The 22,542-nt window shown below is 38.5% G+C and overlaps 1 protein-coding gene across 2 annotated transcripts in view; it reads right to left on the reverse strand.

Annotated features, from left to right (window-relative positions):
* LOC126756473 (uncharacterized) overlaps positions 1–22,542 on the reverse strand; it is a 179,635-nt gene that overhangs the window by 124,964 nt on the left and 32,129 nt on the right. For both annotated transcript variants that reach the window (XM_050469544.1, XM_050469543.1), the window contains exon 2: positions 1,423–2,537. In XM_050469544.1, coding sequence (XP_050325501.1) covers positions 1,423–1,457 — 35 coding nt within the window. In that variant the 5' untranslated portion in view covers positions 1,458–2,537. The remainder of the gene's footprint in view (positions 1–1,422; positions 2,538–22,542) is intronic.

A 22,542-nucleotide genomic window follows, 5' to 3' on the forward strand; every position in this document is an offset into this window, starting at 1 on the left:
GTAAAAATGATTAAAAAACGAATTGTCGCAGATGAAAAAATCTTCAGAACAAACACTATTATAAATTAAAATTATTATTAAATATATAACATTGATATTATAGAAATAGCTGATCCATTGCTAACCTGTGAAGAAATTCGCATAACAATTACCCGCCTGAAGAAAAACGAAGTGGCAGCGGACGATGGATTGCCAATACGGCGGCGAAGAACTGGCAAGGTGCATGCATCAGCTTTTTTATAGAATATGGTCAGACGAAAGCAAGCCCGACGATTTAAATTTAAGTTTGCTTTGTCCAAAAATGGTGATCCCACAATTTGCGCCAACTACCGTGGGATAAGCTTCCTCAATATCGCATATAAAGTCTTATCAAAGGTAGTGTGTGATAGTCTGAAGCCCACCGTCAACAAACTGATTGGATCTTATCAGTGTGGCTTTAGACCTGGAAAATCTACTACGAGTATTAATCAGATTTTCACCATACGCCAAATCTTGGAAAAGACTCGTGAAAGGACGGTCGACCCAGACCACCTCTTGGTCATGTTGCCCGGATGGACGAGAACACTTTGGCCTTGAATCTTTTCAATTCAGTACCGGCCGGTGAAAGCAGTTTTTACAGCGGATGTTGATAAAAATGGATACATTATGACAACCCTTAACGACAAAAAAATTATATGTGAAAACTGGCCATCCAGCCAAATACTCGTATACCTGACGCCAAGATAATGCTCTATATTTGGGATGAGAAGGTTGTGTTATTGTGTATTATGAGCTACTGAGACTGGGTGAAACCATTAAAGGGTAATGCTACAGACAACAACTAAAGAAATTTAAACGAGTCATTGCTGAAAAACGCCCCGAATTTGCGTTTAGACACAAGACAATATATTTCCATGACAATGCTCTTCCTAATGCTGAAAGACTGTTTAAGAACTATTAGAAAACAGCGTTTAAGAGGCTTGGTCTCACGGCCTCATAGCCCAGAATTTGACTTCTTGACCTTCTGACTATCATTTTTTACGGCCAATGCAGAACGGACACACTGGAATACGGTTTAAATCAGTAAAGGGTAATAAAATTGGCTTAATTCCTGCTGGGCTGCCAAGTCAGCGCTGTTTTTTGATGATAGCATACACAAAGCTCTATTTCTTACATAATTTTGCGAAGAAAAAATTAAATGTAAATTTTCACCACCTAAAGTGCGCTGCACTTGCCACCATTTAAATGCAGCCGAGGTTATAAACTTAGTGCTAATTCATTTCCTTTAATTTTCGTGTTTTTGTGCTTACTTGGCGGCCCGTTAATGGATTTCCCAGAGCAGCAAATGTAATTATGAACACCAAATGTATAAAATCTGATTATGTCTAAGGCTGTGCATGTGTGTGTGTGCGTTTGTACATTAGAATTGCATAGGGTACTTACTTGCGCGCCAGACGCTTCCTTATGCCGGCCAACATCGTGCTGGAGCTAACGCTACTAACGCTGCTGGTGCTGCTGCTACTGCTAGGGCTGCTGTACGCCTCGGTGCCTGCTTGATTTTCCGGTCGAGTCGGCCGTTTCAGGCAATTATGCGCCGCTACCAATTCAATTCTCTCAATTTCTATGCTTTTTATTAAGATTTCGTTTCGTTCTTTTTTGCTTTCGTTTTGATTTTTGCTTTTATAGCTTTTCGATTTTTTGTTGTGTGCGCGCGCGATCGATTAGTGAGCGCAAAAACACCAACAACACCAAAAAGAAGAGGAAAAATTGCTTTGCTACTAAATTTCCGCCGCGTCTAATGGGCTGCGCTGCTGTTCTTCGTTGTAAGAAGCGCTAGTATAACATTTATTGTTGTTGTTGCAGCGGCCAGTCATAGCCACCAGGCGAATTATGAAATTTGTTTTTCTTTATAACAGCCACAGCCGCAGTCGCTGTTGTATCTGTTGGCGGTGAGTTCAACTGTTTTCATTCCCAACACTCGCGGTTGCTATTCGCGCGTCGCCGCTCCAGCATCTTTCCGCTGATAGGCACGAATTCAATTTCACGGATTTCACTTGCGCGATTTTCAAGTACAAATTACTTTAGTTGAATTTCATGTGTTTGCGCGTGATTAACGCGCCGCGCACTCGTCCGCTCGTCCGCGTTTGGAGAGTGGGGCGTTTGCCGCAAGTACACGCGCACTCACGCACGCGCTAGCTGCCTCACAGTATCAAATTCAGCAATAAGCAACTGTGTATTGCTAGACTGCGCTTCTGCTTGCAAGGACTGTGCGCTCGGCAGGCGCGCTTCATGCGATTTATTTGCTTATTATTACAAGCTTTTTTTGCATTTGCAGGAAAAATGTGTTATATATTTTGACTGCGTCTTTATTTGGTTACACGGCGCACCTCGGTCCGCAACACTTTGTGGCTATGACTCGAATTTCTTTGAGTTTCTTGGCTACGCGCGCGCCTGAAAACACTTGTTTGTGCCTTTGTGCGCCTTCCAAGCGGCCAGGCGCGTCGTGTCTCGTTGCAGTAGTGGCTGCGCCTCCGCGCTGCGTCGCGTTTGTAGTGACTCTGTAAATAACACAAGAAGACGAAGAGGAAGCATAAGAAAAAAATTCAAACCAGAAGAATTCACATATTATTTTTTGTATTTTTTGCTTTTGCAGAGTGTAATCGAAACTGCTGCTGACAGAGAGAGGAAGAAAGCGCGAAAGGCGCGCGCATTGTAGCGCGGCATGGCTGGCAGTCAACACAACGCGTTTGCTGCGCTGTGATTTATTGTGGGAAATTCGATATTTTTCAAAAGGCAGGCAGGCATACACACAATCACACATATATATATACATATATTTATATACATATTTATATCTTTCTTTTCATACGCCATCTGTAAATGAAGTGTTTATGCCAACATAAACACCGAAATGATGATGTGCGAATCTCTCGTGTGTGCGTACGCTCAAATTAATTACGTGGCATCTCTTTCATTACTTGGCGCTGCAGTAAAGATGCCTTTATTTAATTTTCAACAATTCAACTTCGTTTAATGATAAACTTTCAGCATTTCAATTATTTTCTTTTCATTTTTTCATATAAATAAACGCGCTGACTTGGGTCCCTTGGCGCTGGGTTGCTTTTGAAGGACTGCCATTACGCGCTTATACGTATTCACTATTCTCATTAGTGATAGTATAATACTATGTATGTATTGGATGGTGTATACTCGGTCCAAAAAAATGTCATTGAAGCTCTTTTTGAAATACATACAAACATAGTACTATTTAATTGTCATGAGTGATATTTGAGCTCTCAGTATAGCGAAATTGCTTCAATTTCACTCGGTCATGAAAACAATGGAAAATAAACACAGCTCGTTTTCTTTGTAAATGAAAATACAAATAAGTTTTTGTAGCCCTAGATAGTCATGTAATATTCGTAGTACAGTGTCTTTAAAATATGTAGTTAAATCTCTATTTCACGCCATAATTTATTTGATTAAAGCAGCTGAAGCTATACTAACTATATTGAACAATAGACGCCTTGGATTCGGCACTTTTCTATACAACTAGCTGAGCGAACGTGCCAAGAGTGGTTAGCACACGAAGAGAACGTTCTTCGGCGGTCAAAAAAGTTAAGGTATCGCAACTATTACGCGTTGAAGACTGTTAGCAAACACAAAAAAAGTCGAGGAATCAGCAAAAATCACTTAAACTGCCGTTTCAAGACGTTTAAAAGCAGCCCATTAACAGGTCATTTGAAAAGTCCCCAGTCTACCAAAGTAAAACACATTTGCTTGGTAAAACTCGTTATTTTTATTCAACATAGTTCCCTTCAAGGCTGATAAACTGACTCTGGCGAACCTCCAACTTTTTGATCTCATTTTTGTAGTACCATTTGTTTTTGCTTCAAAATAGGCCTCAGTTTCGGCAATCAACTTTTTTGACGAAAATTCCTTCCTAGCGAGCATTCTTTTGAGATCTGAGAACATGAAAATGACGCTGGGGACCATATCTGGACAATACGTTGAATAAGGGAGCAATTGGAAGCCCGATGAATGGATTTTTTCCATCGTTTTCACTGACTTGGGACACGGTACATTGTCTTGGCGAAACAGATAGTCCTTTCTTTTTCAAGGTAGTCAAAAAAACTACTGAAGGCGCATCCTTAAATACAGCCGTCATGCCAGTGGACTGTTGCGTTTTTGCGCGCTTTGGAGCGGGTTCATCGTGTGCAGTTCACTCGGATATTCGTGACTGTTATGAGATTCACGTTCAGTTCATATCTTTAGAGTACTTGCTATCTTGAACAACTTCACTTTATAGTCATCCAAATTATTTTGGAACAGCACAAGAGTCTATTTGAAGCCCAGTCCTATGGAACATATTGAAATGCCAGAAAAATCAGATTTAATCGGCGACACGGAAGACATATCAGCAGTAATCACAGTCCGAGACACAGAGGAAGCCCGAAGAAAGCTGAATCAGGTCATGATTCGGACGCAAACATGGTTTGACTCACATAACCCTTAGCTTGCTACAGAAAAAACAGAGCTACTACTGTCGACGTTTACTCAAGTTGCTATCCGGACTCGGATATTTCAGAAAGTATCTTCATAGCATGGGATTAGTCGATGATATAGACATAAGACGACGCAGAACACACATTCTTTAAATGTGTGCAATGACAACGGAAACGCATCGCCGTAGAATACCTGGTTGGCCCAATAAATGTGGACAATTTAATTGGTATCATAGTTGAGAGCTAAAAATGCTGTGGGGTTATCCAGAAATACCTATCAATTTTGCTACGCCGAAAAAAGCGGGACCTGGACGTACATGGACAGGTAAATTTCTCAATGACAAAAATGGAACGTCCTTATAAAGAAATGTAAACGCGGTTCCAAGGTGGGCGACGGTTCCTTAGAGGGGGGTTTTTAGTGACCTGCAAGTGGCTTTTTTGATGTTTTCGTCAGTAAAAACCTCTTTCGGGTGTCCACCGGGTTCACCGAATTCTGTGCTCATTCTACCACGTCTACCAATCCTTGGTTATGGATTCTCTTGGCAGTGTCCGGTGCAAAATTCACTAACTAATTATTAAGGGATGTCAAATTTGTACAGGTGTTCCAAGGTTAGAGCTAAATAAAAATCATATAGACTAAATTCTAGTGGCGCATTCTCGGAAACAAGATTGCCAGAAGTGCCACCCGCTATGTGTGTCGAGGCAGTACAGGAAATACGCACGTCGCTAAACCCGATACACGTTGAAATTTCCGCAAGGGATGGCAGACGAATCAGGGTGAGATGGAATGCCTTAAGGGTATGAAAAATTGTCAAGATCATCTGCAGGGGTACAACTAAAACACGTAAGATTTTTACTCACACGGTTTCAAAAAGACATCATACAGACGAGCTATATGTGAAGCTCCATGAAAAGATGTGTACCTTGTTGTCTTTATACTTCGTAGAGCTTCGAAGTAACTTAAATGTATGTATATATCTTTGTGTACATCTTTGTAGAGACCCAAGATCTTTAGGATTTGATTTTCGAACATTGAATAAAGCTTTTTAAATTCAGACACACATCAGTAGCTTTCTTTTGAAGTATGTGAACTGACCTGACCTCTTGCCATATTTTTAAGTAGTGTGCCAAGGGAACTCTATAACAATACTTAGCGCTGTTTTAATAGCCATGAAATAGAACAAGCAAATGTCTACAATTTGAGTGCTATTCTGCGGGCATATAATTTCAAATTTAAGCTTTCACAGCATAAATTCACTGAAACCGCCAAGATACTTTAACAACTGCATAGACTTTTTGCGAGAAAAGACACATTTCATGCACGGCAAAAAACTTTCTGCCGCCTAATGACCACTTTGCCACAGAAAACCGCCATAATTGAAAAGACAATGGGAAAAAGCAAGTAAGCGGCGTAACCGCCGTTAATTCTAAGCCTATCTCAAATGCAAAGTGCAGCATTTCCTGGCAAGTGTTTTTGTTTTTCACTCCCATTCTGATTGCAAAGCGCTGCCTCACCACAACGCAAAAAAAGCGAACCAAAGCAACATCACCGCCACCACCCACTCGCCGGGATCAGCGAACACACGTTTGCCGGTCGGCCGACCAACGCTCCCAGCTGAGTAAACCAGATTTTAATGGGCACCTCAGCATTTCAATCTCGGCAGCTATAATTTCATAAACACGCCGCGGAAGAGTTGCCATGGTGGGATTGTAATTTATGTAGCCACAGCACGGAGATAACGAACGTAATGCGAGTGAGAACATAGGAAAAATACAACTTACTTATATATGAATATACCCACATACATATATACAAGTATAATTTTGTTCGTAAGAGTGCATGCCGGCTCGGACTCCGACTCCGACTCCGCCACAGACTAGATGTGAGTAAATGAGTTGGAATAAAGCATTTGAAATGCCATTGTCAGAATCAGATAGACTCACACATATGTACAGGTCTGTATGTTTGTATTTATGTATGTGAAAGTAGAGAGTTGTTTTTCTACTTAGTCTGGGTTTACGCGGACCCGGGTCAGTTTGAACCGCAATGGAACTGCCTTGTTTGAAACTAGTCCAAGGCTTATGTCGTTTACACATTACAGCATTAATATTCCCAAAATTTCGACAATATTTAATTGTAACATATTATGTGGAGTTGCCACCTAATTAGAAATGTAAAAATTTTAGAAATAAATATCACACCAAACTAGTTCAAAGATCGAATCCGGCCTTACTAAATATCTGTTCCAGAGTTGCCACCTGATTTTAATTTTAAAATCTTGTCAATAGTCATATTAATATTAACAATATTCTATAAAAATATCTATTCTAGAGTTGCCACCTGATTTTAAATACAAAATAGTTTTACAATTGAATCCAGTACCAAGTATTGCCACCTATTTCTAATTTTAAATGTATGTACATATAAATATTATAACTAAATTTGCTGTAATAAATTGACTTTTCACAATTTTGCTTAAGAAAAGACAGTTTTCAATGCAGTTTAAGTTATTGCACGCCTAAATGTAGGCAATGTATTTTTTTATTTGGCGTTATTGAACCTCAAAAAACTGTTGTCTGCATTTATGGTCGCGTTAAAGCGTTACGCTCCCAAACACAGGCTAAATTTCATTAACTAACGTACCATACACGTATTTTTACAATATTAAAAGTAAAATTTTGCCTACATTTAGGGTTATGCTCAAAAAGAAGAATAACTCAAAAGCTAAAAAGGGCAGAAATCTGAAACCATTTATAACTAGAAAAGAGGAAATATGCGACAACGTCATTCGAATTCATTGAGTCCGTAGGTGAGATATATATTGTTTTGCAGAAGGATACTTCTAGACACCCCGTTTCGAATTCCCGAGTACTTTTCTGGTACGAAACGGTTTATTTTAGTAATACAGTGTTTCGGAGCACGCTTCGTAGCGTCTAATTAAAATTGTCTTAAATAGAGTACGACTCTCAATTTAAAAGTATGCGGCTCTCTTCAAGAAAAACAGGCAAGCTTGTTATGTAAAATATAGGTAGTAGCTAAGTTCATACTGCGACTTGGAATAAAATGGAATGATTAGACTTCAAATACTTGAACTTTTGCTTATTTTTATGCAAAATTTTTAAATTTTACAAGATTCTTTCTTCCGAAAACACATCAATTAGGGAATCCAAAATCCAACTTCAAGAATTTTTGTGTCCAGGAATATGCTTAGGTTAGGTAAAAAGGTCCAACCCCACCGGGATCTCACTTGGACAGCTTATAGCCAGTTCGTTGTGGTACTTAGAACTTCTATAAAGTTGATCATGAAGACCCTCTAAATTAATGAAGCGCTTTGAGTTGATCACAAATTTGCTGCAGTAGCTAATGACCGTTTCGGTTAGGTCTCTTGGTTCGCCAAAGACATGACTGCCGAGATGTTTCAACCACAGTCTTACAAAAGTTGGACAATGGGGCTGAAAGTGTTTTGATGTTTCCACTTCACATCCTTTTTTTTAAACAATTTTGACAGTTTGCATCCGATTGGATTTTGAGCCTTACGCCATGAATGTCTAGGTATATGAAAATGTCCAGTAAGATCTTCTACGATTGCAGCAAGATGAAGTTTACTAAGAGGCATGGATTTCTTTCGCCGTCATGTGGAGGCTGTTTCGCAGCCAACGACTGCTAAGGCTGCTCCTCGGCCAACGACTCCACCAGTGGCCAGTATAGGCGACTTGCAGGAAGTAACGAAATTATATGCATTAGAATCGAAAAAGTGCATAGTGGGTAGCTTAGTAACCGCTAGATGCAACTTGGGATCCAAATGGTTCGTCATTCCGAAGTGAGCGGGGCTAACGATGCCCGAACTCTTGCATGATAAAGTGATAATCGGCATAATACGTCATTTACATATTTTTCAGCTTCCAAGTTTTATTTCGCTATGAGCTGATATACATAATGTAACCGAGCTCTTATATTAGAGCGCACAGCAATTTCAACGTTGGTGCTGCCGCTCTGTTGTCGGCGTTAAACCTCCGTGAAAGAACCTGCCCTTCGGAGCGGTCAGTACTACTACTAATTTAACAGCAGACATTCCCAGAGTATGAAAATGTAGGGTGTAGAGCATGTTGAAGATTTCAAGGTTACGGAATCGTAAATAATGTAAAAGGTAGTAACTGGGCTCATTTGACTCTAAGCGCTACAATTTTATGCTTATAAACACACCAGTGGCCAGTATAGGCAAAGACTGGATCAGGAAGTAACGAAATTATATGCATTAGAATCGAAAAAGTGCAACGACAATTTTTTCCTAGTGGCCCTGATCACGTTGGTATATATAACCGGTATGTGCACTTGGCGCATAATTACAAACAGTTGCGTGAACAAAACTATAATAGCGTCCATTCTACAATTGTGGAAAGCAAAATGGCAATGTGGCAGAGGCGCTAAGAGAGCACAGGTGCGGAGTACAGTGGTGGCAAACGCTCACCGCCAGTAACGGCGGCCTAAAGGTGAGCTGAGTCAGTTGGTTGACTGTTTGTTTACTTGACTATTTTGTTTACTGGCATTTCGCTGCAGCGTTTGACTCTTCCAACTTCCACTATTTGTTGGTGTTGCTGTTGTTGTTGTTGTTTTAGAATTCATTGTCCATATTGTGAAGAGCAGCGTCTGTCGCCGTCTCGCCTCCCTTGTGTTCTTTGCAACGGCAATGTTGTCGTTGTTCCGCATTTGGTTTTAAATGCCACTTTGGGCTGGTTGTTTGTTGTTGTTGCCGTTCATTTAACGGAAACATGCAACAACATTCGATATGCCCCACCGCGCATGCAATTATCCAGCGTCAAGGGAGAACACAATAAACGACTATTTACAGATGTATGGCAACAACACAAATGCACGTCGGAGCACAAATGTCTGAATGTCTGTATGTATGTTTGTAAAAATATGTTACAATAGCACTCGGGAGTACCGTAGATACATACTTGTACATATGTGAGTCGCCTAACGTTGCCTGCTAACTGCCGCCGTTACTGCATGTGTGTTTGTTGGTTTTGTTGGCGTCGCGTCAACGGCATTGCGCAAACTCTTTCACCACTTGCCACTTGCCACTTGCAACTGCAGTTGTTGCGCTTTCTGCGCTCGCTGTTATCACTATTTGCTCAACTATGTACAAACCGATGAACATGGTCACAATGGAGCACAATAAAACAAATGAAGAGGCACATAAAAAAAAGCGTGCAAACAGATGTGCGAGTGGTAAAGTTACAAGCGAAGGTATGTTTGCACATTAGGGTGGGTAGTTTTTTCTATGGAAAGCATAGTTTGAGACCCTCTTTGGATATGGTTGGGTGAATTTGCGGCATGAGTCATCTTAGTACATATGCTATAAATTCTAGCTTTAGCAGCCTTTAAATTAGTTTCCATAAATCACTTTGAAATTATGGTAGAAGCTGAAATTACGATTAATATCATTGAAATAGTTGAGAAAAAATGATGATATATGTTTTTAGTTTTTCTGTTGTTATGGTTATTTTTAAAAATATATTTGTACCTGAATTCGGTAATCAGTACCTAAATACGGTAGTGATGCTATTCCGATTTTTTTTTGTTTTTTCTTTTCTTTTTAAACGTAGTAGATATTTGAGTATTATATTATGCTTTGTACCTGAATTCGGTAATCAATACCTAAACACGGTAGTGATGCTATTCCGAAATTTTTTTGTTTTTTCTTTTCTTTTTAAACGTAGTAGATATTTGAGTATTATATTATACTTTGTACCTGAATTCGGTAATCAATACCTAAACACGGTATTCATGCTCTTCAGAAAATTTTCGTTTTTTTCCTGTTGTAGTTGTTTTTAAAGATAGTAGAGTTTTGATAAATATATTATATTTTGTACCTGAATTCGGTAGTCGGTACCAAAACACGGTAGTCATGCTATTTCGTTATTTTTTGTTGTTTTTAAAGGTAGTATATTTTGAGTAAAATACTATATTATATTTTGTACCTGAATTCGGTAGTCTGTATCTAAAAGCGGTAGTCATGGTATTTCGCCAAATTCCTGTTTTTTGTTGATAGTTGGTTTTGAAGGTAGTAGAATTTTAAATAATATGATATGTTTGTACCTGAATTCTACCTGAATTCGGTAGTCTGTTCCTAAACACGCTAGTCATGCTGTTTGGCTATTTTTTTCTTGTTGTAATAGTTTTCTGTTTAAAGTTTGTAGATTTTTGAATAAAATATTATATTTTGTATCTAAAATCGGCAATAGGTACCTAAAAGGTACTTATGCTTTTTCGCTAAATGTTTGCTTTTTTCAATCTAAATATTACCTTAATTCGTTTGTACCGTAGTTCAGTATTCGTTTTTATTTAAGGTAACTTTATCCTGAAGAATACAAAATTTCTACAGTTAAGGTTTTGTACCAAAAATTAACAGTTAATTTCAGTTCCGTACCTTTTTCACACTCACACGATTATTACAAATCCGTAGCAGATAATTTGGCGAAACGACGTAGATTTCAATGAGATGAGTGATATGAAATATCCAATAGGAGTGGTGTACCGGAAGTTTGCAATTCAGCATCATACTGGGTACCGAAACTCAATAAAATATTTAGGTTTAAGATATTTTTTGTAATAAGACTTTTTTGCAAGAACTTCCCCAATAGTGATAGCATAAAATACAGCAAACTTATTCTCACTTTTTAGAATGGAGTGTTCGATTATGTATTATTGCTTAAACTCTTCAGAGGCTTCATCTAAAAATTTTCGATATTGTTGAAGGTTAGTGCTAGCTATTCAAGTATTTGAAAGTTATTTCCTGAAATTTAGAAAAAATATTCTGTATAGAAAATACACATACCTGGCTTTCTCTTTTCCATATCTCAAAAAAAAGTAAGTTCTAACGAAACTTAAATCAAAAGAAAATCGGTAAAGTTGAAGAACTATTTCAACTATTCAAGAACTATTCATGAACTATGAGATATAGAGTAGCGATTTGAGTGATTACTGACCTTATGTTGTTCTAAAATTGAACCATCGAATTTCAGCTCATTGTTCGTTAAACCTCAGGGTTAAGCACCAGAATCACAAATTAACTCAAGTTAATTAAAAAATTATGTAAACCTTAAAATCTGTGTAAGTTAATGTCATTCGAAATAAACAACTCAATAAACTCCGTTCATGTGAATATTGTTTGATACTCTAGGCCAAAATAGTAGGATGTAAATCGGGTTAATGAGAATATTTTGTGAATTACAAATTCCAGATGCGTTAGTTGTATTAGACGTTAAACTCCAAAGAGTTTGTGAAAAGTAAACTCATTTTGTATTGGCAATTTAAACTAGTAAACCCGAGTTAGTCCAAACTTTCTTTTAATCAGAAAGTATAGTATGTTAATGATACTTGACGTAAACATCGCAATAAAATCGGGTCACTGAGAATATCTAATGAATTGTTAACTCCATATATGCTAGTTGTGTTTTACGTTAAACTCCAAAAAATACCAATAAACTCGAATTACTCAAAAAATTTTGTTAACCATAAACTCTCTCTCTCTCTCATCACTTAGTGATATTCGACATAAACACCGCATAAACTCGAGTTATTGAGAATATTTCTTAAAATATAAACTCCATATATAATAGCAGTGTTTCACGTTAACTCCAAAATGGTAAAAAATGTCAAGTCTTTGGAAAGAGCGACTACAATCACCAATAAATTTTAAGATTGATGACCATGTCTGGGTTATATTGTTTGACGATAAGCCCTAAAGTAGTCAATAAACCCGAGGTAGATAGAAAGCAGAGGAAGAGGAAGACCTCCACTCCGTTGGAAAGACCAGGTGGAGAAGGACCTGGCTACGCTTGGAATATCCAATTGGCGCCAAGTAGCGAAAAGAAGAAAAGACTGGCGCGCTGTTGTCAACTCGGCTATAATCGCGTAAGCGGTGTCTACGCCAATTAAGAAGAAGAAGGTAGAAAGTTTAGTTTAGCAAATAAATTGGAGTACTGAGAACTATACTTGTTGAATAAGTTGCCTATACATTAGTTGTATTTGAAGTTAAACTCTAACTTATTAAACTCGAGTTTAATGGAAAAGGAGTAAGAAAATTGTACAATTGATAACTACAGACAAATGTATATCTGTGAGTACTCTTGGACTAAACACTAAAGTAGTCAATAAACTCGACTTAGTTAGAAAATTTAGCGAAAAAAAAACTCAGAGTGAACGTTACATGCCAAAATGGGTATAAACTAGAGTTGTCTCGTTGTCATTAGACATTTCGTCTAGAGCAAAAAACTTAAAGCATCCTAAGGAAATTGCAACAGAAAAGTAGTAAAATATGTGTATGAAGACTAAAAGGCAGCGACAATGTCCGGTTCTGTCTGACACTCTATGGTACTTAGGTACGTATCTTTCTCTACAGACATACATATGTATGTGTATGTATGTATGTTTACTTTGTGACAATATAATATATGATATGCCACAGTTTGAATTACATTTGTAAAGAAGAAAGCAAAAACAAAATCGCCATTGTGTAGTTCAAAAAGCTATTATTCGGCTAGAGCTAATAAAAGTATGGACATTTTGAGAGTATATACGGTGTCTACATACATATATACATATGTGCCAGAAAATGACTTTTATTGCATACACTGTTGCAGTGATGTGTGCGTGTATGTGTATGAAAAATCCAATTTGAATAGCCGAACAATAAGTAATTTGAATTTACTGCCGTCTGGCAAATGCACTGTGACTATTTTAACTACAGTCAGGACATTAATAAACGCGCCAATGCAAAGAAAAGCACAAAAAATTAGAAAAAAAACTGGAAAAATATATAAATATCTGTTTTTCATGCATATATACCGTTATTGTGCAAAATTCGCACTGGCATAAAATTCCAATATGCCGGCTTTGGCTTTGAGTCTTTTGCCTCTTCTTATGCTGCCTACATTGCATAGCTTTTTGTCATCACTCGCATTTTGAATGGCGTAAAAACTAAAGGAAAGCAATCAAGCATTTTTTTGCAAAAGTGCAGTGCGAACTAGTGAAGAGCGCACAACATTATGTTTAAACAATAGAACTCACACACACATACACATTTAGCATACAGTAGCGCCTAAAGTTACATACTAACTTTCTATGGCCGCACAATGCACACTACTTGCATTGCAACAGCTTTTGTTTCGAAACTTCATTTTTATTTTGTAGCAACTATTGCTAGGACTCTGCTACTATAATACTTAGTTGCTCCGGCTCTCATCAACACTGTGCTGCTTTCTTTGCTTTCTTTGCTTTTTTGCGTTGCCAACAATGGCAAAGTTTGAGTTCCAACAGTGTGTAAAGAAAGTAAGTAGCTGCAAGCTGAAGTATAAAAAAGTGTGAGGGGGGTTTGAAATATCACTGATTTTAGAGTTTAGAAAGTTGTTATCCAAACACATTTGCTTTTACATGGGAGTCCTTGGGTCCACAACAATTGGAGTTATGCGCATGAACTTTATGGCAGATTTTGCGGAAGCATCTTGGTTTTGCGGGCTTACAAAATCTAACTGGTGTAAGAATTGAAGCCATCAAGCGCGTCGCACCTTCGATGAATGGACCAAAAATGATATGACCACCGATCCCGATTTGCACAAGAAAATTTTATTCAGCGAAGAAGCTAACTCTTGGTTGAATGGGTGCGTTAATAAGTAAAATGTGAGTGATGCAGAATAACTCTTGCCAACAGGTGCTACGTCGGACTGAGTAGATATGTGAGAAGTCCTCTCCAAATTGCGCCAAAAAGCGGGAGGAAAGAACGACTGGAGCGCTGTTGTAAACTCAATTTCATATTTCTTCAAAAATGTTGTCGGCCATAATGTTAGAGTCAATGAGGAATGCTAGTGAGCTTTGATTATTGACTATTTCGGGTCTGAATCGGAAGTTCTTGGTATGGCCGACCTTTAGTTTCAACGAAACGGCGCTAAATGCCGTGTAGTCTACGAAACGATCAGTTTATTGAAGCAAACTTTTGGTGAACGCATTATCTCGCATGGTGCCTATGGTGTGGCCTCCAAGAACGTGCGATTTAAGACCGCTTGACTAAGTTTTGTGGGGTTATATGAAGTTGTTTGTCTACATAGATAAGTCATAGAGAATTAACGCGAAGAAAGTTTATTCGGCGAGTTATTAAAGTGATTTGCTGGGTCTGTCGGTTGGAATTTATTCGAGCTAGCCGCGGCAGTCGCATACTTCTAAAACATAATGTCAAAAACTTATATTTATAATAAAGCTAAACTCTTGGCCATAACATTGAATTGAATGTATTTTATTTCTTATTAAAAATATTTTACTCTTTAGTTTATTAAAACTAAAGTTATTGTTGTTGCAGTAGCGGAGATATTCTGGAACTATCTCAGAAATACCCCAAATTAACAGTTCATTTCCGTATATAAATCGGGTATATTTCGGTTACATATCCCCGAGTTAACAGTTTATTTTCATATATATATCGGTTTCGTTTCCGTTACATATAGTAGTATGTCCGACTGTCAGTGAAACGGTTCTAAAGGCTAAAAAAACATTTGATACGAGTACTAATAATAAAATTTTTTAAGACTTAACGCAGAAATCTCTTCTTTTTACCTTGGTATATTTTGAAGAACCCTTGATGGTTTAAATGAAACTATGTAGGAGGTGAAGTAAGTGAAGAAAAATACTTTTACCGGCTTTGATGATTATCTATGAAAAAATATTTCATTTTAAGACTATTTGTAGTTGCTGTAACGACAGAAAAAAATCGCAAAATAATTTAGAGATATTCTGACGTGTTAAAAATTCTTGGTCAGCTATAAGTCCGGGTCTGTTCCATTTATAAGAAATCGACTGCTTTAGGAACTGTTCCTTGAACTCTACTTTGAGTAGATGAATGATGAAATTTGTCAATATTTTTTGAAATACTTCAAATATCATCTGGGCACAACAGACCATAGATCACAGTGCTAATCCTCAATTATTTCTATCAACTGGTGCACAGCTGAACAGTATTTAAAACTCCGCCGAAGTGGTGCCCTGTTGGCATTTATGGCAAAATATTGCACTCCTCGAATATAATGAGAAGTTTTGCTTCAATTTATGACTAGAGCATTGAGATTGCTACAGAAATCTCATCAAGTTGTTGCTCGACAAATATTATTATTTTTTATTGATAATTATTTCTTGGAAACTACTTTTGAGAAACCTCAGGAGCGATTGCACTATGTTGGCTTCAATAAATCGAGCCTTATCTGCGTTTTGAATATACATACATACATACATACATACATATATACAAATTATGAAGGTTAGTCGAAGCTCATTAGCAGTCGTATACTATCCTCAAGTAGCTACAAATTTTATTCTTTAATACAAATATATTATCTAACGATGTAGGCTTGCATTTTTTAGCAATTTTAAGGGTAATAAAAAATCAGCGGCTTATCAGGTCAACCTCGTACGCATCACTTTCCTACCTAAAGACTTGCATTGTGTATTCTTTTGGATCATAGACTCAATAGTATACCAATAATGGCTCTGTCAAGAAGAATGAAGTTGAACTCCGAAGTGTGCAGTCACAAGGCTTAAGAAGCGGTGGGTGGAGGAGTCTTGTGCAAACATTGCGAGAAGCAGTGTACAAGAAAACACTTTTCAAAGTACAAAATATTTAGTTGCACTGCAACAAAAACAAAAGAAAAGCAAAAAAGAGGAGAAGTGGAAAAATGGGTAGCAACTGATAAAACAACGGCTTGCCACACTGAGTATCAATTTCAAAAAAAGAAAAAAAGAAAAGCAAAAACTAAAAAAAAGAAACAAAAAAAACAAAAAAACTAAAAAAAATTACAAACAAAAAAAACTAAAAAAAATACAAAAATAAAAACAAAAATCAGTTAGCCAAGGAAAAACTAACATCTGTATCAATTTCTTCGCCGGCGTCTAAGTCTCAGCATTCCAATAAGTTTTTCTTTCGCACAAAACTTTTGTAATGAAACACTGAAAGTGTGTACTCAACGCGTTTTGTTGTTATTGTAAACAAACACACACACACACATGCATTTATATGTAACTTAAATAAACCAAATATAAAATAAATTGGTTGAAGTTAAATATTTTTGCTTCAATATTTGCGTTAATCCAGGGATTTAAAAGAAAGCTAATGGAGTTTGAAAGTAATCACACCCACACACACATACATGCATCCCTACACACGGACGCTGGGAGTTTTGGTGAAGAAAAGCATTAGGCTGGTGTTGTTGTGCCATTTCGTGGCTAATATTGTTTGTTGTGAAAATTGAGGAAGATTAAGACTAAGAAGTTCTTGACTTAAGTTGAAATAAGAAAATCAAGTATTAACTTTTTAATAGCAGAGTTTTAAAATGAGATTGGCACAAGTCTATATTCACATCGCAGCATAAATTGTATTGAAATTGATTGGAATAAGTCTTGGAACTCATCATCATCATTTATTTTCGAAGATGACTTAAAGGTGTGGATTTTTAAGGATGTTGAATGTGACGCGGCCCGCCTCTGTGCAGCAAAACGCACAACAACAAACAAAAGACAGATTCGAAGTTGAGAAGCTGCATTCACAACAGACAGCCGAACGATTTTCTACTCGACTTGCACTCCCGCTCTCTGAGAGTACTCGTCAGCACCTCGGTATAGTGGAACTGCGGAACAAATGGCTTCAAACCATTGGTTTTCGGAAAAGGCAAAAGAACAGCTGTTACAATGAGGAGTGCTGTGTCGCAGAAAACAGACTGCCTACCTCAACATGTTACAATCGTGCTTGATGGGATAGATACCGAGAGTTGAAGAGGGAAGCGAAACGCAGACAAAAAAAAGAGAGAGCTTGGCAGGCAAGCTGGCAAGGGTAATGCACGAAAAGATGCGGCGACTAACAGAAGGTTTCAAGATCGGAAGATACTTTTGTAGAACCCCCTGAGGTGATCTAGTGACTTATGTTCAGAGAACCCGATTCCCCAAACGATGACGATGGAGCAGACGTTCTATTGTCCGACCATGAAGAAGTTCGAATAGCGTTTACCTGTCTGAAGAACAACAAAGCGGCGGTTGCCGATGCATTGCCGGCAAGGCTATTCAAAAAGTCAGACAAAAGCATGCCCAACGATTGAAATTTAAGTGAGCTCTGCCTAATCTACAAAAAGGGACCCCAATCTGCACTACCGACCCCAGAATCTGCACTAACTACCGAACATCGCATATACGGTTCAATCGAGCGTATTGTGTGAAAGATTAAAGTTCAACGTCAACAAACTAATACGATCTTATCAGTGTGGCTTTAGGCCTGGAAAATCAACAACTGACAAAATATTCACCATGCGCCAAATCTTGAAAAAAAAAACCGTGAAAAGACAATTGACACCTCTTCGTCGATTTCAAAGCTGTTTTTGACAGCACAAAAAGGAGCTGTCTAAACTTGGTATCCCCGCAAAAATAATATGGCTGTGCAAACTGCCGTTGAGCAATATCAAAAGCTTTATCAGGATCGGGAAGGATCTCTTCGAGCAGTTCGATATCAGACGATGTTTCAGACAAGGCGACTCTCTTTCGTGCGAATTCTTTAATCTACTTTTGGAGAAAATAGTTCGGGTTGCAGAAGTACATAAATAGAGAAGGTAGCTTCTTCTATAAGAGTGTAAAGCTGCTAGTGTGCGCTGATGATATTGATATCATTTGCCTCAACATCCGCGCCGTTAGTTCTGCTTTCTCCAGACTGGATAAGGAAGCAAAGCCTATGGTTGCTAACGAGGGCAAGATGAAATATCTCCTGTCGTCAAACAAACAGTCGTCGTACTCGCGACTTGGCTCCCGTGTCATTGTTGACAGTCATAACTTCGAAGTCGTAGGTAATTTCGTTTATCTTGGAACCAGCGTTGACACCAACAATGTCATCCTCAACGTAGAATAACTCTTGCCAACTGGTGCTGTTTCGGATTGAGTAGGCAATTGAGAGGTAAAGTCCTCTCTCGACGAACAAAGACCAACTTCTACAAGTCACTCATCATCACCGTCCTTCTACACCGTGCAGAGGCATGAACGATGATAACATCTGATGAGTCGACGGTACGAGTTTTCGAGAGAAAGTTTCTGCGAAAGATTTATGGTCCTTTACGCACCGGAAACGGCGAATACCGCAGTCGATGGAATGATGAGCTGTACGAGGTATACGACGACACTGACATAAATCTGCGAATTAAGAGACAGGAGTTGTGCTAGCTAGATCATGCCGTCCGAATAAACACATTCCAGCTCTGGGAATATTCGACGCAGTACTCGCCGGGGACAGCAGAGGAAGAGGAAGACCTCCACCTCGTTGGAAAGACCAGGTGGCGGAGGACCATGCTTTCTTTGGTATCTCCAATTGGCGCCTAACTGCCAAAAGGAAGAACGACTGGCGCGCTGCTGTAAACTCGGCTATAACCGCGTAAGCGGTGTCTACGCCAATAAAGAAGAATAAGGGTCTATTGAACAAATCACGCTCGGCCCGTTTTTGCTATTTGAAGTCATTCCCTTTAATAACTTCAAATATTTATGAAAAATAAATTGCATTCGTGGCACACACACAAACAAAACTCAGCGCTGAGCTTTACTTTCTTCATACTATTTGCAAAGGAATTGACGCAATCATCACTATTTTCCATGTCTATAAATAACGGTCGAATGTTTTCGTGCCTTTCCGTGCTGTTTTCCACGCGCTTGCCGCAAACCAAGTAGCTCAAAGGCAACTTCGCATAAATATGAATACAAAATTTGCATTTTCCAATGCGCAACCTTTGTTGTTGTTGCATTTTGTTGTTGCTACTATTTCTAATTAGTGACGTGCGACTTTGAAGGAAGAATCTGCAATTTTCCGCAAATATGAATCGCAATGGCTTTTGACAAAATATTATGCCGCAAGTCGAATTGGCGCGCGTGTGACGCTGCATGAAGAAGAAGAAGAGCGGGGGGCTACGGCGCAACGTTGTTTTTGTCGCCTTGCTGATGTGTCGCCGCGATCGTGATGACAACGCACGTTTCGTGCCACTTGTGGCGCGCGCGGTCGCCGTTTGATGTGCGAAACCACCAATCGACGAGCGCGAAGCGGGAGACGCTGCACTAGCGTACGTCGGACGCAGCGGCATCGGTGTTGGAGACAACGGCACAAAAGCGCTGGGTGGTCACGTAAATCAGTTGCGCTTAATGCTGCCGATTCGCTAATGCTAATGCGCGCCGCTTTCAATTTATGACTTGTTTATTCGCAACAGACACACACACGCATACATGCGTAGGTACGCGATTCAGTGCTGCCACCTAACTACATAAACACACATACATACATACAATGTGGACGCATTAAAATCAGCTCATCCACAAAACAGGCATGTGTCGCCCGATATATCGGCGCAAATCTAGGTTTTGTTTATTTTCAGCATTTGTATGTGCCATTGTATGCGTATGTGCATATGTGTGTGTGCGTGTGTGTTTATGTAGTCGTATTTATTTATTTATGTGACATTTATGAATTTTGTGCATTTTGCAAAACGCAAAGATCGCTTTGGCTGCAATATGAATTTTAAAATAATAAATATTGCAAATCGTAAACCAAGCAGAAGTCGCCCGTTTAGTTGGCGTCAGTGAAATTGCACAATTTCGTACTTTTTCGCAGCTGTGGAAAAATTTTGTAGGAAGTAATTATTTTGCTTATGATTTTTGCAATTTTCGTTGACACATTTCTTCATATGTCAATGTATGAACTGCACTTTTTCAGACTAGTTTCGAACTAGACCTTTTTGGATCAGATTTTATGCTGATGTTTTTTATGTTGGAAATGTTTATGCTTCACGAGTATATCATTTTTAGGAGCACATATTCAAGTTTTTCTAACTCTTGATCAGTCTAAATCTATTTTATATCCAACTCATTAAAAGTCTTTCAGAATGCAAATATTTTGCCAGAAGCCTTCTTTTTGCAAAGCAGTGAAGTTTCTAAAACAAAAACCGTTAACTTCGGCGGCACCCAAGCTAATATACCCTTCACAGGTGCATTTCTTTTAGTAACTATGTATGCGTTCAGTTTGCATGGCAGCTATATGCTATAGTAAGCCGATCTGAACAATTTTTTCGGAGATTACATTGTTGCCTTAGAAAATAATCTATACCAAATTTCGTGAATATATCTTGTCAAATGTGAAAGTTATCCATACAAGAACTTGATTCTGATCGTTCAGTTTGTATGGCAGCTATATGCTATAGTAAGCCGATCTGAACAATTTCTTCGGAGATTACATTACTGTCTTAGAAAAGAATCTGTACCAAATTTCGTGAAGATATATCGTCAAATAAGGAAGTTTTCCATACAAGAACTTGATTCCGCTCATTTAGTTTGTATTCCAGCTATAGCTAAACTGCTCCGATATCGGTGGTTCCAACAAATGAAGTTTGGTGAGAAAAGAACGAGTTTAAATTTGATATCTCGAAAACTGAGGAACTAGTTCGCTTATATACCGACGGACAGACGGGCATAGCTAAATCGAGCAAACTCGTGATGCTGACCATTTATTTACACACTTTACGAGTATACATATAGGGTCGTCGATATTACCTTCTATGTGTTACAAATATCACTACACTTAATATACCCTGTTCCGGGTATTAAAAGCAATACGAACAGCCATGTTGTTTCAAATTCTACAACGTGTAGCATCAATACCTTTGATTACTGAAATTTTAGAGAACAGAACATTAGAATTACTGACTTGTAATCTAACCACACCTAACTAATAACCCCAATATATAAACAGCATCTATGGCACGACCTGAACCTATAGTAAAATATCAATCTCGAAGTCTCAATAGAAATTTAGAAATAATACAACATATGCTCATCCATACTAAACGAGAAAGATTATTTGGAACCATATGGCTCTGAAGCTCTGTTAGGCTTTATAATCCATATTTTATTTAATCGTGGTTATCTTTTCAAGTCGGCAAGCAGAGCGATTTAGAGGCCCTTCCAAAAACCGTGCGATAAACTCTCAATATTCCGATATTAGCAGTCCGACAAATGAGCAGCTTCTTAGAGAGAGAACGTGTGAAGATTTTCAGATCGACATCTCAAAACTTGAGGGACTAGTGGGTGTATATATAAGACACACAACAGTTTTACGTGAGTACCTGTTTTTGACGGCCTAACTTCACGCTGCTTAAAGGCACATAGATCAAAACAATGCGTTGATCAGCGCCCCAAATAAAACATTATTTTTGCAAGTATTATTTGGCTCGAATTGCTCAGTTGGAACGGGCCTTTTTTCCACCTTGGTCGGGTTCGAGTGCGATCTAAAACCTCTGCCGTGCTGTGGGTCCGGCTTCCGGCCACAGTGCGACTCCACATTGAATTGAGTTTTCACTTCTACCTGCCTTTAGGTTTAAATCACAGGCACCACGAATCTTCCCAAAGAGTCAAACCCAATAAGCAAACTAACTAAGGGCTAACTGTTCCCTGAGGTACCAGATTTAAGTCACCGGTTAGACCTTGTAGCTTTTGCTATTAACAGTTGAGCACCCACCAAACAAAAAGATCTCTGGACATTTGTTGCTTGAACTTCAAATGGCTTTTCATTAGAAGGAAACTCTTTCAAAGTCTATCATATAAGCTCAAGCTGAGTATTATAGCACCATTTCTGGCAAGACTGTGCTGAAATTCCGAGGCAAGCCAAAAAACAGACATACACCTATTTCGACAGCCAGACCTTACAGCCAGCAAATTTTACACCCTGTCCGCTGGGGCTATATACTATAGACACACATACGGACGCGATTTAATCCCTGATCATTTATATTGAATTGTTCACTAAGTCATTTCGTTCGATGACGACAGCTGATCTTACTAAATTTCTTCGCAGCCAACTTCACACTTAACCGCTTTACCGTTATACTAAAATATTGCTAATATTAAAGTTGTCTAACGTGGCCGTTCATAAACACATGAAGCGTCTTGATTTAATTTCGAAGCATGAAATATGGGTTCCTCATATTCTTACAGTAGAAAATTTGC

This window comes from Bactrocera neohumeralis, chromosome 4 (assembly GCF_024586455.1).
Source record: "Bactrocera neohumeralis isolate Rockhampton chromosome 4, APGP_CSIRO_Bneo_wtdbg2-racon-allhic-juicebox.fasta_v2, whole genome shotgun sequence".
Classification (NCBI taxonomy): Eukaryota; Metazoa; Arthropoda; class Insecta; order Diptera; family Tephritidae; genus Bactrocera; species Bactrocera neohumeralis.